This window comes from Odocoileus virginianus, chromosome 10, assembly GCF_023699985.2.
Source record: "Odocoileus virginianus isolate 20LAN1187 ecotype Illinois chromosome 10, Ovbor_1.2, whole genome shotgun sequence".
NCBI classification, from domain to species: Eukaryota; Metazoa; Chordata; class Mammalia; order Artiodactyla; family Cervidae; genus Odocoileus; species Odocoileus virginianus.
Genome location: NC_069683.1, coordinates 29,115,775 through 29,130,433, shown reverse-complemented (window position 1 = coordinate 29,130,433; position 14,659 = coordinate 29,115,775). Strand labels below are relative to the sequence as shown.

At 53.6% G+C, this 14,659-nt stretch overlaps 1 protein-coding gene across 1 annotated transcript in view; it reads left to right on the top strand.

The window, feature by feature from the left end:
• ARHGEF17 (Rho guanine nucleotide exchange factor 17) overlaps positions 1-14,659 on the top strand; it is a 57,771-nt gene that overhangs the window by 34,659 nt on the left and 8,453 nt on the right. Inside the window, 8 exon segments of the mRNA XM_020902762.2 lie at positions 3,483-3,560; positions 8,829-9,011; positions 11,716-11,832; positions 12,044-12,136; positions 12,348-12,524; positions 12,815-12,865; positions 13,104-13,213; positions 13,300-13,385. Coding sequence (XP_020758421.1) covers positions 3,483-3,560; positions 8,829-9,011; positions 11,716-11,832; positions 12,044-12,136; positions 12,348-12,524; positions 12,815-12,865; positions 13,104-13,213; positions 13,300-13,385 — 895 coding nt within the window.

The window sequence follows — 14,659 nt, the reverse complement described above, 5'->3', positions numbered from 1 at the left end:
TGTGTGAGAATTCCTGGCAGGGGTGGTGTGGCTGGCAAGATGCTGAGGTTGGTGCCACCAGAATGCAAACTGGGGGTGGCAGAAGGGCTGGCAAGCTCAGCTGGGTAGCAGGCCTGCACCCTGAGACCCAGCAGTGCTTGGCAGTCCTGTACTGAGCGCCGATACAGGTCAGCCTGGAGGCTGAGGCTGTCACCAGGGTACCCTGGGTCCACAGGCTCAGGGAGAGGAGGTTTTGCCAGCCTCTGTCTCGGGATGAACGTATGTGCTGGGGGGTAAGGGGCGGTCAGTTTTGCTCCCCTCCTTGCCGTCCTCTCCCTGCAGTCCCTGGGCCTGGGAGGAGTCATGCTGAGGTGGCCGTGGTGGTGTCCCCGTTCCTGGCTCAGTGTGTGTCCCCCTGCGGGGGAGGAGGAGGCTTCCACCCGCTGTCTCTGGGCTTTGTGTGTCTCTCTGGGCCTGGACTCCGATTGTTCCGCTCTCCTGGGCTCCAGTGGGGGCTGTGGTTTTGTCCTCCTCCCCATGCCGTATTGTGTGAGTCTCTAAGGGCCTGGATGCATTTTTTCTCTTTGCGGGGTGTCTGGCCTTTCCGGCTTCTCTGTCTTCATGCCGCATATGTAGGAGTCTTGGGCTTTGGGTCATGTTGTCCCACTTATGCTGGTAGGAGAGCCCCCCCACCCCCGCCCCATCCCCCTGCTGTATCCCTTGGGCTTCATGTCCCCTCCCCCTTCAGTGCCCCGTGTAGTGACGGTCTGGGGTTGGGGCTGCTGAGGGGTGAGAGGCTCTGGAGGAGGCTGGGCCTGCAGGGCTGTCCCGCCCAGAACAGGTGTGCCTGCTGATCTGGTTGACAGCTGCACTGCCTGTCCCCTGCTTCCCCTGGCCCCCACCCCCACTGACACTCACACCCGTGTCCGGGCACGTGCGGACGGGGCGCTCAATGCAGTGACAGGGAGCTGGCCTTGTTTTCCATACCTCTACCTGACAGCTGAGTGACGGCCCGCTGTGCTTTTGAGCAGGGAGGAGGCTGGAAAGGCGGCTGTTGCAGCGTCAGCCTCCCTGCATGAGTTACTAACGCCAGCTCTGGGCCATCAGGCCCAGCACCCGCCCTGCCTCCCTCAGGAGGCCTCCCTACCCATGGCCCTCACTGCTGGGCCTGGCAGGCTTGGGCTGGGGAAGTGGTGAGGGAGGGGGCTGTGCCACCCAGGGCCGAGTCTGGCCTGATCCTACAGTCGGAGTTCCCTGTCCAGCAGGGAGACGGATGTAGATAAACAACCTTGCCGAGACACAGTGAGGCTGGACCTTAAAGACCGTGTGTGTGGAGAGCTGCCCTGCTCCCCAGGTCCTCACTTTCCTAGCACTGGGAGGGAGGTGTTATTTGTTCCATTTCATAGAGGAAAATGTAGAAGTCCAGGCAGTTAGGTGACCACCCATGGTCACACAGCTGGGAGGGGCCAGGCTGGGGACCCTGTGGCTCATGGCTGGCTGGGCAGTCTGAGTGAGAACTCTGAGTTCTTGGGCCCTAAGACTCAGCATGAGGTGGCTGAAGAGTCTCTGTTACCCACTCTGCCAGTCACTGGCTGTGTGACCTCTGACAAGTCAGGCCACTTCTCTGACTTGACTTCCTCACCTGTGTATTGGAGATGACAAGTCCTGCCATAGAGCTGTGGGTGTGAGGCTGAAGTGAGGCCACGTCTGTGACACGCTGAGGTGTTTCCCTGCAGGAGGCTGGGCATTTGGGCCTTTCCTTGGGAGGCCCTTCTGGCCCTTGATGCCCTCCCTCTCAAGCTGTCATCCTAGAGTGGCCTAGCCGGTGCTGCCTCCCACTGGAAGCTGCCCTGGTTTTTTTAAGGCCTCAGAAGCACTGAGCATCAGTGGTCTGGCTGTAGCTGGGGGCTCTTGAGACAGAATCCAGTGCCTTCTTACCCATCAGAGCACAGCGCTGAGGAGGGGGCAAGCCAGCCTCTTCCCCTCCCCCTAGGGGGTGCCATTCACACCCCCTCCCCGAGTTCCTAGCATAGAAGCCTACTTTTTAAAGGATGCCTTGTTGTAGTACAGACTTGGGGACAGGCCTGACCGCTCAGTCCCGAGTCAAGGAGGGGGGAACCTGAGGTGTCTACGAGTAGAGCGGTGAGCAGTGGCTGAATCAGGCCGACTGGGCAAGCCCAGTGCTTAGGCCACTCAGCAGACACAGACCGTGGGCACAGTAGTGATCAGCCGTGCTCCACCGTCTGAGTCCCAACCCTGAGAGGCTCTTGGGGTGGGGACTAGAGGGAGGCCACAGACACAGACACCCACCATGGCATCATGACACAAGAAGAGCATCCATGCTGACTGGCCGGCCTTCATGGCTGGAGCTCAAGCTCCCACTGAGACCAAGCTGAGGACTGACTGGGATGGAGAGTAAAGAGGGGAGAATAAGTCCTAGAGATTTAGGGCCCGGAGGAGTTGCGACTTGGCTTAGGACCACTCCAGGAGCTTGGAGGAGACCTCGAGTGGAGTCCTTGCCTGGGGAGAGAAGCTCTTAGAGCTGTGCTATCTGCGAAGGCTTCCTGGAGGAGTGGGCCAGAGGCATATGAACTGGTGGCAAGGGGCAGGTAAGCTGACTCCCAGGATGGAAGAAGGCATCCCTACACTGACTTCCAGAAAAGCGTTGCCAGAGAATAGGGACTGCCCTGTCAGGGATGTGCACCTTGTCCCTGAGGGTGTGAGTGCGGAGTCTCCATAATGCAGATCATTGGAGCCTTGGAATGGAGATACCGCTGCCTGGATCTCCTTAAAATGGGAAGAATAATCACACATACCTCACAGGATGGTCAGAAGGAGAAAATAGTACACAACATTTAGAATAGTGCCTGGCATGGAGTAAGGCTCAGTTAACCTCTTTTACTGAGCGAACCGGGACCCAGCCTTGTTGAGAGGGGCTGAGCCCTGCCCCTGCCTTGCTGCGTGTCATTTAGCACTGCCCTTACCTCTCTGGGCCACCTTTTCTTTATTGTAGCAGGAAGTGACAGTTTTGACTTCCCGGGATGATGTGAAGCCCAAGGTAGGGTCTGACCCCGCAGTACTCAGCCCAGAAGTGGGGTTTTCAGAGTTGGCAGCTGGAATAGGAGTGGCCTGGAGGCATTGCCCTTTGCAAATGTGAGAAGCTATTCACTTTGTTGATTCCTTTTCAGGAGTCCAACAGGGGAGCCAAGAAGTAAACAGGAGATCTCCAGAGCTGCCAATAGCCCTGGAGAGGGGAGTGGAGGGACAACGGTTGAGGAGCGCAGTCTGGGGAGGCAGGCATGTGAGTTGCAGGGAGAGGTGCTCCCTGCAGGGGGAGCACGTGAGCACAGACCTGGTAGAGTGGAGGTCCAAGGTGCTTTGGGGAGGACAGATCTTGAAGACCTAGGAGAGGGCGTGGATGGGCTCTTTGGGCCCGTGCGACTGCAGGTGGCGCGTGTGAGAAGAACAAGGCACCACTCACCGTCTGCCTTCTGTCCCCCCAGGATATGCGAAAGCATGTGACCATGACCCTGCTGGACACAGAGCAGTCTTATGTGGAGTCACTGCGCACTCTGATGCAGGTGAGACTTGGGGTGGCCTGGGTCCCTGAATGCAGCCACTCAGAGTCTAGGTGGCTGTTGGACATGTGGGAACACCAGGGACCGAGGTTAGAGAGGAATGACCGTGGGGCATACCACCCATCCATAGAGGAAGCTCCCCCCAGGGCAGGAGAGAATGCAGAGGGGCCGTAAGGATGCCAAACTGGGGCACCCAGGGCAGATGCTTCCTCCTCCTGCTGACCTTCCACCTCTCCTGGCAGTGCTGGGTCTGAGCTTCGATCTGTGAACCCCCTCTGGTCCCACCCCACCCCCGCCCCCACCTTCACTTCATTCATTGACTGGAAAAATGTTGATTGAATGGAATTAGATGTTAGCATGCGCTATGTGCCAGGTGCAGGAAACACCGGGACAAATAAGAGACAAGCCTCTGCTGCAGGAATTGACAGTCCTGCTAGGGACATAGTTGAGTATATGGGCTCTTAAGGCATCAGGTTGGGGTGGGGGAGCACCTAGGAGGTAAAGGGTCAAGGAATTTTCCCTGGAGGAAGTGCTGGCTTCCTTCTGCCCTGTCTTCTCAGCAGCAGAAACAGCTCATGTAAGGTCGAGGAAGGAGAGACCTGGCCCTTTCAGGAGTCCATGTGGCCAGCACAGAACTCAGGGTTCAGTCCTGTGGTGATGCTGAGGGAGCCAGCAGAGATCACGTGGTGGGGACCCTCAGTACCAGGAGGAGAATTTGGACTCTACCAAGGGTCCTAGGAACTACTGAAAGGCTTTGAGCAGGGGCAGTGTGTAGTGTGACTCACGCTTTATAAAGTCTATCTGACTGCAGGGAGGACGGTAGCAGAAGAGGAGGCCAGGGCCACTGAGGCCAGGCAAGGGAGGAGAGGCCACCACCCGGGGGGTAACTGCAGAGAGGGCAGTTGGGGACAGATATTTAGGAAGTGGACTGATCAGGTCAGACATGGTAACTGGTTGGCTGTGAGGCAAGATGGGGAAGCCCAGGATAGTGCCTGGGCTCTGGCTTAGGTGACTAAGGCACTAAAGGAGCCCTCTGTGAAAAAAGGGGGGATGAAATGGTGAGTTGAGGTTCAGACGTGGGGGTCTGGAAAGCCCAGGGTCTGGAGCCCAGGATAGAGAGTGTGGGTCTGAGCTAAAGTGGGACCTGGTGGTCACAACTGGGGGACAGGTTTTCTCAAACCACCTGGGCAGAGCAAGAGCGAAGGGTAGAAGGGAGATCCTGGGGAAACATCCCAAGGATTCACTCATTCACTCCACAAATCCACCATGAAGCAGGCAGTGTTCTCTGGAGGGTTCAGCAGTGAATGTGAGTGATGAGGTCCTGTCTCCTGGAGCTCACAGTCTGTGGCAGAGACTGACAGTAACCAGACAGGCTGTGCGTGAGGACACATGGTGATGTAAAAGTGCACAGAGAGTATTCTTAAAACAGAATCTTGTTCAGCCAAAAAGGAAATTCTGACACATGCTACAGCAAGTTCTGGACATTATGCTAGCGAACTCAGCAGGTCACAAAAGGACAAATACTGAATGATTCCACTTATATGGGGTACCTGTAATGGCCAACCAAATTCATAAAGAACAGAAAGTAGAATGGGGCTGCTGGTGGCTGGTGAGGGGGGATATGGGGAGTTGGTATTTAGGTATTTAGTGGGTACTGAGTTTCAGTCAGGAAAGATGAAAAAAAGTTCCAGAGATGAATGGTGGTGATGATCTATAACATGAATGTACTTTAATGTGGATATACTGAACCAGTCACTTAAAAATGATTAAAATGGCAAACTATGCTATATATATATATATATATATATATATATAAAATATATATCACAGCACAAAAATACATTGTTTATACATGTGTGTGTGTGTGTGTGTGTGTGTGTATTTTTTAAGATGCATAGCGCAGTGAGAACACAGAATGGGCGTCTGCCCTGGTGTTGGGGGCCAGGGTGTGGGGTATTTAGCTGAGACCTGACAGGTAGGTAGGATTTAAGCCAGGGGAGAACTTGGAGGGACTTGTTTCAGGCAGAGGGCACAGCAGGAGCAGCTCTGGGTGGTGGGAGGAAACCTAGAGCAACCAGGAATAGGGAGGTCGCCAGTGTGGCTGCTGGGCAAGGAACTGGCCTTTACTGTGAGCACAAGGAGGTCACAGGAGGGCCACAGCCAGAATTCCATCTTTAAGAGGTGTCCCTGGCTGCCAGGCAGGAATAGGTGTGCAGGGGTCTCGGGGTGGTCCTTGGTTGTCCCTAAGTGGGAGTCAAAGGCATAGGAATCAGTCCAGGGGGTTAGTCATTTTCTCCCTTCTGGGTGATGCCTAGCCTAATAATCTCACTCCTCTGAGCCTCCACGTTTTTGTCCTGCAACTATAACTAATCATACCCTCCTCTCAGTGTGAAGATTAAAAGGTGACGGGGTGGGCGTGCCTCTCTCCCTCTGAATCTCCAGCTGCCAGGCTGCACACGTGGAGGCTTGCAGGGCCTGCGGGTGGAAGAGCTGAGGACACCAGTGGAGAGCGTTGGGTGGAGAAGGGTGCAGGCAGGAGAGACAGTGTCAGCTGAGACCGGCCGTCACTCAGTGCAGCCCTGTGTTGGAAGGACTGAGGTCCCACCCAGGGGTCCAGAGCACAGCTCTGGAGCCAGGCCACCGGTGTGGAAACTTGGCACTACCTCCTGACCAGCCATGTGATCTGGAGCAAGTTATATAGCCAGTCTCTGCCTCTGTTTCCTTGCCAGTTGAGTGGGAATAATAATAAGACCTGTGTCAGGTGCAGATTACGAGATGCATGTATAATTTAACATACTGCCTGGCAATTCTGCCTGCATGCATGCATGCACGTGTGTGTGTATCTATAAAATCACCTTTAATCCTTGTATTAATCTTGTGAGGCAGATATTATAATAATGCTCTTCCTCATCTGAGGAAATGAAGGCTCAAAGAGGAAGAAACCTGCCCAGAGTCATCTATCTATTAAACGAGATCCTAGTCTGTTTGGCCTGCTATAGTAAAAATTCCATTGATAGAGTGACCTAAACAAATGAAAATTTATTTCTTATGGTTTTGGAGGTGAGGAAGTGCAAGATCAAAGTGCTGGCAGATTAAGTGCAGATGAGGACCAGCTTCCTGGTCTGTAGACAGTTGTCTTTTCACTGTGTCTTCCCGTGGTGGAAGGGCTGACAGAGCTCTCTTTCAAAGGGCACAAATCCCGTTTGTGAGAGCTCCACCCTCATGACCTGCTCACCTGCCAAAGGCCCCACCCTGAAATACCACCACATCGGGGCTTCTGTTTCAACGTATGACTTCTGGAGGGACATATTCAGACCATAGCAAGCAGTAATACTAAGAGCTAACATTTATTGGGTGCTTAATATGTGTGCTCTATATGTTAATTCATATAAACCTCATTGTAGACCCCTATTTTACAGATGACGAAACTGATCACAGAGAGGTAAAGCAACTCGTTTAGGTTCACAGTGGGGACGAGTGCCGTAGCCCAGGTTGAATCCCTGTCAGTCTCACTCTAGGGTGGAGATTGGACTCTACAGCCCTGGTGATCCCTCGCAGTGCCTGCTGCCACTCAAGTTGATTTGTATTATTCCTGAGGGCCAGGAGTTCACAATGAAGGAAGAAGTTAAATGCCAAGGTTAACAGCCAGAAAGAGGTGGGATTTGAACCCAGGTCCTAAGGGTGCATTCTTTCCTCAGTGTCACCATCACCCTTTGAGTCTTTCTTCAACCTGCAAATTCCCAGCTAATAACACTGTTTTCCCTGACCAATCACTCTGTCTTATTTCCCACTGCACTTACTACCTTCTGATACACTGTGTGATAGTTTTGTCATTTAGGGTACTGTTATCCCCTTCCTTCCACTAAATTGTCGGATGCACAGGCACAGGGGCTTTTGTCTGCCCACAGATGCAGCTCATGCTTAGAAAGCAGGACACACGGTACTTGCTCAGCAGGTATGTGGTGGGTGAGTGCAGGTGTTGGCTCCTAGCAGGTTCTGCATCGAGTTCCCTGTCGCTGTTTATTCTTTCCTCCAACTGGTGTGCAGGCTTCTGTGTGAGGCGCTAGGACCCAGAAGTGAGCGGTTTAACTCCTACTTCTTGGGCAACAGACCCTGGCAGAGATCCTGCCCGGGCTCAGACCAGCCTAGGAGCTGTGAGAGAAAGGCTACATGTATCCTGTCACCCCCGACCCCTCCGCCTTTCCGCAGTCTCAAACCTGGCGAGAGGATTCTGTTGAGCTTTACTTTCTCAAACTTGTTTTAGAACAAACTAGGTTTTCTTTTTAATGTTTGATGTAAATTTTTTATTTATTTCCTTTTTTTTTTTTGATGTAAATTTTATTGCAGCGTTCCGTATACTTTTTCAATCAGCCTAGTTTCTTTGGCATGTAGTTACAGTTTAGGCCAGTAGAGGGCGACATCTACATTAGCCACTGAGCAGGGCTATTCAAGCTCAGGAAATACCCCTGAATGCGGATTTGAAGTGAAAAATGGGAGTTTTAGTCAGTAATTGACCAGAAGATCTGAAGACAGTGTCTCGGATATTGTCAAATGAGCCTTCAATAACTTTCCATATACCCCTCCGTTCCTCTCTCTGCTTTATTTAACCCACAGCAATTATGGTCTTTTAATTTACCACAGGATTTCTTCATGTAATTGATTCTAAGACACATTCTTCACATTTTACCATCTCTGAAATCCAGGTTCATCCAACAGTTGATGGCCTATAGTAACTTAATTGACAGCCTTTTTTTTTTTTTTTTTTTTGAGGTAAAGAAGAGTAATGATGCATCTTAGATTCGATGACGTTTTTATTTATTCATATATTTAATTTGTGTATTTCATCTGACTAGATTGTAAGCTCGATCTGGGCAGGGATTTCGGCCTTTCTTGTTCACTACTGTCTCCTAGTTTTTAGAATAGTACCTGGCACATAGTAAATGCTCAATAAAATATTTGCTGAATTAGTGTGTGACGTTTCCCAGGAGCCCAGTCTTCTTGCTTTCCTCACTCTAAGCTCTGTTCATTCATGCATCCAACAAACCTTTCCTGACACCCCTCCCCCCCAACTTGTGCCAGACCCTGGCTGCTGAGTGAGGGTCATGGGGCTAGATCTTCCCATCTCCCTCCTGGAGCTCCCAGTTTAATGAGGGAGATCCTGGAGGCAGGGCCACTGAGCAGCAGGCCCAGGTGATTTTGTGTATACCTGGGCGGGTGGGTTGGGGTGCCATCTCTCTGAGGGGACTGGCACCAACCCTGTGGCCCCTCCAGGGCTATATGCAGCCACTGAAGCAGCCGGAGAACTCCTTGCTCTGTGACCCGTCACTAGTGGATGAGATTTTCGACCAGATCCCGGAGCTCTTGGAGCACCATGAGCAGTTCCTGGAGCAGGTGCGGCACTGTGTGCAGAACTGGCATGCCCAGCAGAAGGTGGGAGACCTGCTAGTCCAATCGGTGAGTGGCCCTGCTGTCCACTGCTATACCTCACACCCCATGTCCCTGCCTCTCCTAGGAGAGACCAGATGCGGCCTTGGACCCCACCCCCACCTCCGAGACAGACACTGATCCCTGATCCAACCCCTAGAACTTGACGAGACATTGGCACCGACCCCAGATCCTGGCTTGACCTTGACACGGCCCAACCCCAGAGCTTGGCTGGACTCTGGCATGGACTCCAACCCCAGCCAGACACCCTGACCTTGGACCCACCTCAGTTGCTGATGGTTTCCCTGGTAGCTCAATTGGTAAAAAAATCCGCCTGCAGTGCAGGAGACCCAGGTTCAATTCCTGGATGGGGAAGATCCCCTGGGGAAGGAAATAGCGACTCACTCTAGTATTCTTTCCTGAAAAATTCCATGGACAGAGAAGCCTGGCAGGCTACAGTCCATGGGGTCACAAAGAGTCGGACACGACTAAACCCCCAAACCAGTTGCTGACACTGACCTGACCCTAGTCCTGACCCTGAGCTGCCACTGACTATGACCCAGACCTCAAATGGATGCTGGTACTGACCTCAACCCCTGCTTTAACCTGAGTGTAAATAGTTGTCCTGGTCCTGACCCTGGACTCGGACTTGATGCTGACACTGGCCTAGTCTTGACTAGCTCTTTTCTCTATCAGGCATTTTAATAATAATGGCTATTTGGCACTTATTATGTGCTAGGTATTCTAAATACAGTATATATATCAATGACACTAAGGAGGTAGCTATGGTTGATTATTCCCAAGTTTAAAGCTAATGACTCTGGGAATTCCCTGTCGGTCCAGTGGTTAAGACTCCATGTTTTTACTGCTGAGGGCCTGAGTTCAAGCCCTCATCCGAGAAGTAAGATCCTGCAAGCTGTGTGGGGCGAGGCCAAAAAAAAAACCCCATAAGCAAAAAATAAAGTTGATGACTCTGCCACATAGAGAAAATAACCTGATCAAAGTGACGGTTAGTAAGGGACTTCCCTGGTGGTCCAGTGTCTAAGACTCCAGGCTTTCAATATAGGGAGCCCGGGTTCAATCCCTGGTCAGGGAACTAGATCCTGCATGTTGCAACTAAGACCCAGTGCAGCCAAATAAATCAACAAATGATATTTTTTTAAAAATCACAGTAAGTGGTAGAGGATTCAACCCAAAAAACCTGGTTCCAGCGCCCATGCTCTACCCCACCCCTTGTCCCTTTCACCACAGACAAGACTTCCACCTGCGAGCTTTTTAAAATCCTACAATAGTGATTGAGACCTTAGGAAAGGCATTGGCTTCAGAATTTTAAAAGGACTGTAAAAGTGAAACTAATAAACATTCAGCTAAATGTCTGCAAAACATAACATGCCATTTTCTTTAATTGTTAAATTTAGTATTCATTTACATGAGTTTAATTACATTTGAAAAAATTTCAGTTACATTTTATTTTGCCAGAATTCCAAAAAAAGCACGATGATGAATGGGAAATCATAGCGAAACACAAACTAAATGCTTACTCAGAGCCAAATAATTTCAAAAATAAAACTCTAAAACTCCTTCCAGAAAATTCTACTAGTAAGAAACACCTTATCTATTTCTATAGGATGTGGGTGTGTTTGCATGTGTTTGTGATGTGGTGGGGTGAGCCTTGGGCTTACTAAGAAGGTCTTGGAAGGTGCCTGCTGACCTGGAAACTGATGCAACAGGAACCTTGGCTTGGCGGTGGTGGGACCCCGGCTTGAGTGCTGACATCTCCAGTCTGTCGCAGCCCTCAGTGTCACTGGGTTTATCCCCTCCCTGTCTGGACCTTGATGTTAACCAAGGGTAGCAGTGGCAGCCCTGGTCCCCACGGAGGGGTCAGCGTAGGATGCCCTGTCCCAGGATTGGGGGGAGTTCAGGCGACACTGTCTTTATCCCTGAGCCGCTTCAGCCTCTGCCCTGCAGCACATCTGATGGGGGGGTGGGATGGGGATTGGCATCAAGAACCTAGAAACATGGATATGGAGACTGAGAGGGGATCAGAAACACCACCACAGGTCAGCTAGTCCATCCGTGGTGCAGCTGAGACAGGCATTGGGGTGTCCTAATGCCCAGCCAGGGCTTCTGCCGAGAACGTCCACATTTAGCCCAGCCATCAGGTGTTAGCCACTGGGCAGAGCATACTGGGAGGGATGGGAGCACCTACTCCTTGAACTGGCAGGCTTGCCTTTGGGGGTCAGGGGAGCCATAGGCCAGATATAGTTCCAAGCTGAGCCGTCTTCAGGGTAGGAGTGCTTCCTGGAGGTGGCAGAACTGGAGCTCCGCCTTGCCAGGGTGGGTGAGATTTGGGTGGGGGAGGGGCCTTCCTGGTGGAGGGAATTACATGAGCAAAAGCCAAGCAGCAGGAACAAGTTTGTGTCACTCAGCTGACAGCAAGGAGGGAGACCTGCCTGGTTGGAGACCAGGGGAGGGAGAGAGCCCTGTTAGGAGGGAGAGAACCTGGTCTGAGTGCACATGTGTGTCTACACACACATGCACACGCCTAATCACGCAGTCATACATATGACATGTACAGACATCACAGTAGTAGCACATGCCCGATCCCTCAGAGACTGTGTCATTTTCAGATGGAGGGAAAGTCAGATGTTGGCTTGTGAATCAGTGGAATCCTGGTCAGGATGAAGTGGGTGGGGGACACCTTGAGGGTCCCAACCTGCCTCTTCATCCACAGTTCTCCAAGGACGTCCTGGTCAACATCTACTCTGCCTACATCGATAACTTCCTCAATGCGAAGGACGCCGTGCGTGTGGCTAAGGAGGCGAGGCCTGCCTTTCTCAAGTTCCTGGAGGTACCCGGGCCAGGCAGGGGGATGGAGGCCACCCTTCTTGGGCCAGCTATGGGGGTCCCAGGAGCCCCCAGCCTGGACACCAGAGCCCTAGCTTGTGGGTCAGCCCCTCAGACCTGGAGGGGCTCACCAGGGACCTGTTTGTCCCTGGATGTTTCCATCTTTGCTTGTCATACCTCACTTGTGTGCCCGTCCACCCTGTTTCGGGTTTCAGCAAAGCATGCGTGAGAACAAGGAGAAGCAGGCACTGTCCGACCTCATGATCAAGCCTGTGCAGCGGATCCCACGCTATGAGCTCCTGGTGAAGGTGGGCATGGGGCTGGTGGGCAGGTGGGCAGTCTGGAGGCATGTGGGGATGCAGGGGACTCAGTGGCCCCCACCCAGTGGAGCCACAGGAGCCAGATAGGAAAGTTCTCTCTAGAGTCTACCCACAGTCTCTTCTGTTCCAGCAGTCACTGTGGGGCCCCAGAACCTGACAGGGGTGGCTAAACAGGGGTTTACCGCCCATTCCCACCCAGGACCTCCTGAAGCATACGCCTGAGGACCACCCGGACTACCCTCTCCTGCTGGACGCGCAGCGGAACATCAAGCAGGTGGCCGAGCGCATCAACAAGGGTGTACGGAGTGCCGAGGAGGCAGAGCGGCACGCCCGCGTGCTGCAGGAGATTGAGGCCCACATCGAGGGCATGGAGGATGTGAGTGCCGTCCTGCCTGGCTCCACCCATGCCTGTGTCCGCATCTGTGGTCACCTGGAACCATGGTCATGGCTGCAGTATGTTTGCATCCATCTTGGTTTGCATCTGTGTCCTCCCCCATGTCTGTTTCTGGCCATATGTCGCATGGCCTGATGACAGCATTGAGAGGGTGGACAACGTGTTGCTTCTACTGACTTGACCCATGAGTGGGGCCAAGGGTCACTGGGGTCTGGGGAGGGGAAAGGATTCATAGTGAGGCTTCAGGACGCCTTGTCCCTCCTGCCCCACAGCTCCAGGCCCCTCTGCGGCGGTTCCTGAGGCAGGAGATGGTCATTGAAGTGGTAAGAAGTGTCCCATTGTCTGCCCCCCTGTCCCTACCTCCCTGCCTGGTTACCATCTCTGCTCACAGCTGCTGCCCTCTGGCCTCCTGCTCTTCCACCCCAGAAGGAGCCCAGGGTCAAGTCCTAATTTGCCTCTGGGCATCTGGAGGGCCCTCCCCTCCTGGCCTGGCTGTCCCCCTTGGTCATGGTAGGCAGGAGGGAGGGCCTCTGGGCCTGAATCCTGTCTCGGGCCCCACAGAAGGCAGTTGGTGGCAAGAAGGACCGGTCCCTCTTCCTGTTCACGGACCTCATCGTCTGCACCACCCTGAAGCGGAAGTCGGGCTCCCTGCGGCGCAGCTCCATGAGCCTGTGAGTGGCCAGGGTGCTTGAGGCCGTTGTCCTTCCCTGGGCCCACTCCCCCGCCTTGGCCAGAGCACCCCTGTTGCTCCCCACAGGTACACAGCAGCCAGCGTCATTGACACGGCCAGCAAGTACAAGCTGCTGTGGAAGCTGCCGCTGGACGATGCAGACATCATCAAAGGTGGGGCTGGCTCAGGCCCACCGGGGGTGCTGGGTATTAGGGGGTCTCCCTCTGAGAAGCTGATCTGGAGGATTTGAGCCGTGGCCAGGTTGGCTGGCTGTGCACCTGGTCTTCTGCTTTCGGGCCTCGCTTTCCCATCCTGTCCAAGGGTGCTGGCATGCAGGATCCGGTTTGTGTCCCACGGAGCCAGACTGAGCACCTTCTGATTGGGCAGGGGCCTGCCGTGGACTGGCAGGTGGACTGGGGCTGCAGCGCTACAGGGAGCACAGACATGCCCGCAGCGGGTGATTCACTGCACAGATGCATTTATACACTTCATCTTAGATGATGGCGCACTGTTCTGGTCCAGCAGTTTGGTGCCTGGGGAACCGATACACTCAACTAAAGCCAATCAGAAAGCTGGCTGGAATGATCCTTTTGTTTGGGGCTGAGACTGTCAGGAGCTGAGGCAGCTTCAAAGAGCTGCTCCTCCTGCTGTGTGAGCATGTTCCCCCCACTCCCACCACACCCCCGCCCCCTCTGTGCCAGTTCTCCTCACTGCTCTCAGCTATCTCCGCCCCCTCGTAACTCCTGTGATCCATCACGGCCTTGTCTGCGTCGTGGCCTTTCTCCCTCAGCTCTCAGCCCCAGTTGCTCCAGGAGGCGCGGTCCACCCTCCTGAGTAGGGTGGTCATTTGGTGGTAAGGGCACCTTGAGACCAACAGGCAGGTCAGACCCAGTGAGGCAGGGGCTCACTCAGCCCCTTGGTGAACCCAGGGCTGCCCCACACAGGCCCCTACATAGGAAGGCAAGCTGATTATTGGTCCAGTTCATCTCTTCTCACTAGAGAACAGGCCTGTGGATAAAATGAGTACCTCTAGGTCAGGTGTCTACCCCTGGTCCAGTCAGCTGTGGCCAGAAAGCGACAGGGTCATAGGGAAGAAAGTGTGGCTGCCCGGGTGGTAGAGGGTTGTGGGGGGACCGTTTCCTTCAGAAGGAGCAAATGTCCTCAGGCCTCTCTTGTCTAGTCCACTCCACCTCTGTCTACTCAGCCCATTTGTGGGCCACTGGTCTGGGGCGTTTGCCCCTAGCCAGGCAGTGTGGGGTGTGCGGGATGCTGAGCTGGTCTGTGGGGCCAGTACTTGGCAGTGATCAAGTATGGGACAGGACTAGGGAAATCTAGGTCATCAGCCCGTTGCCCCCTCCTTTGTGGGGGGGGGGGGGTGAGTCCCTGGGTCAGCACATTTGACTGCCTGAGGCTCTGCCTGCCCAGCTGACTTCCCCTTTGGGAGACT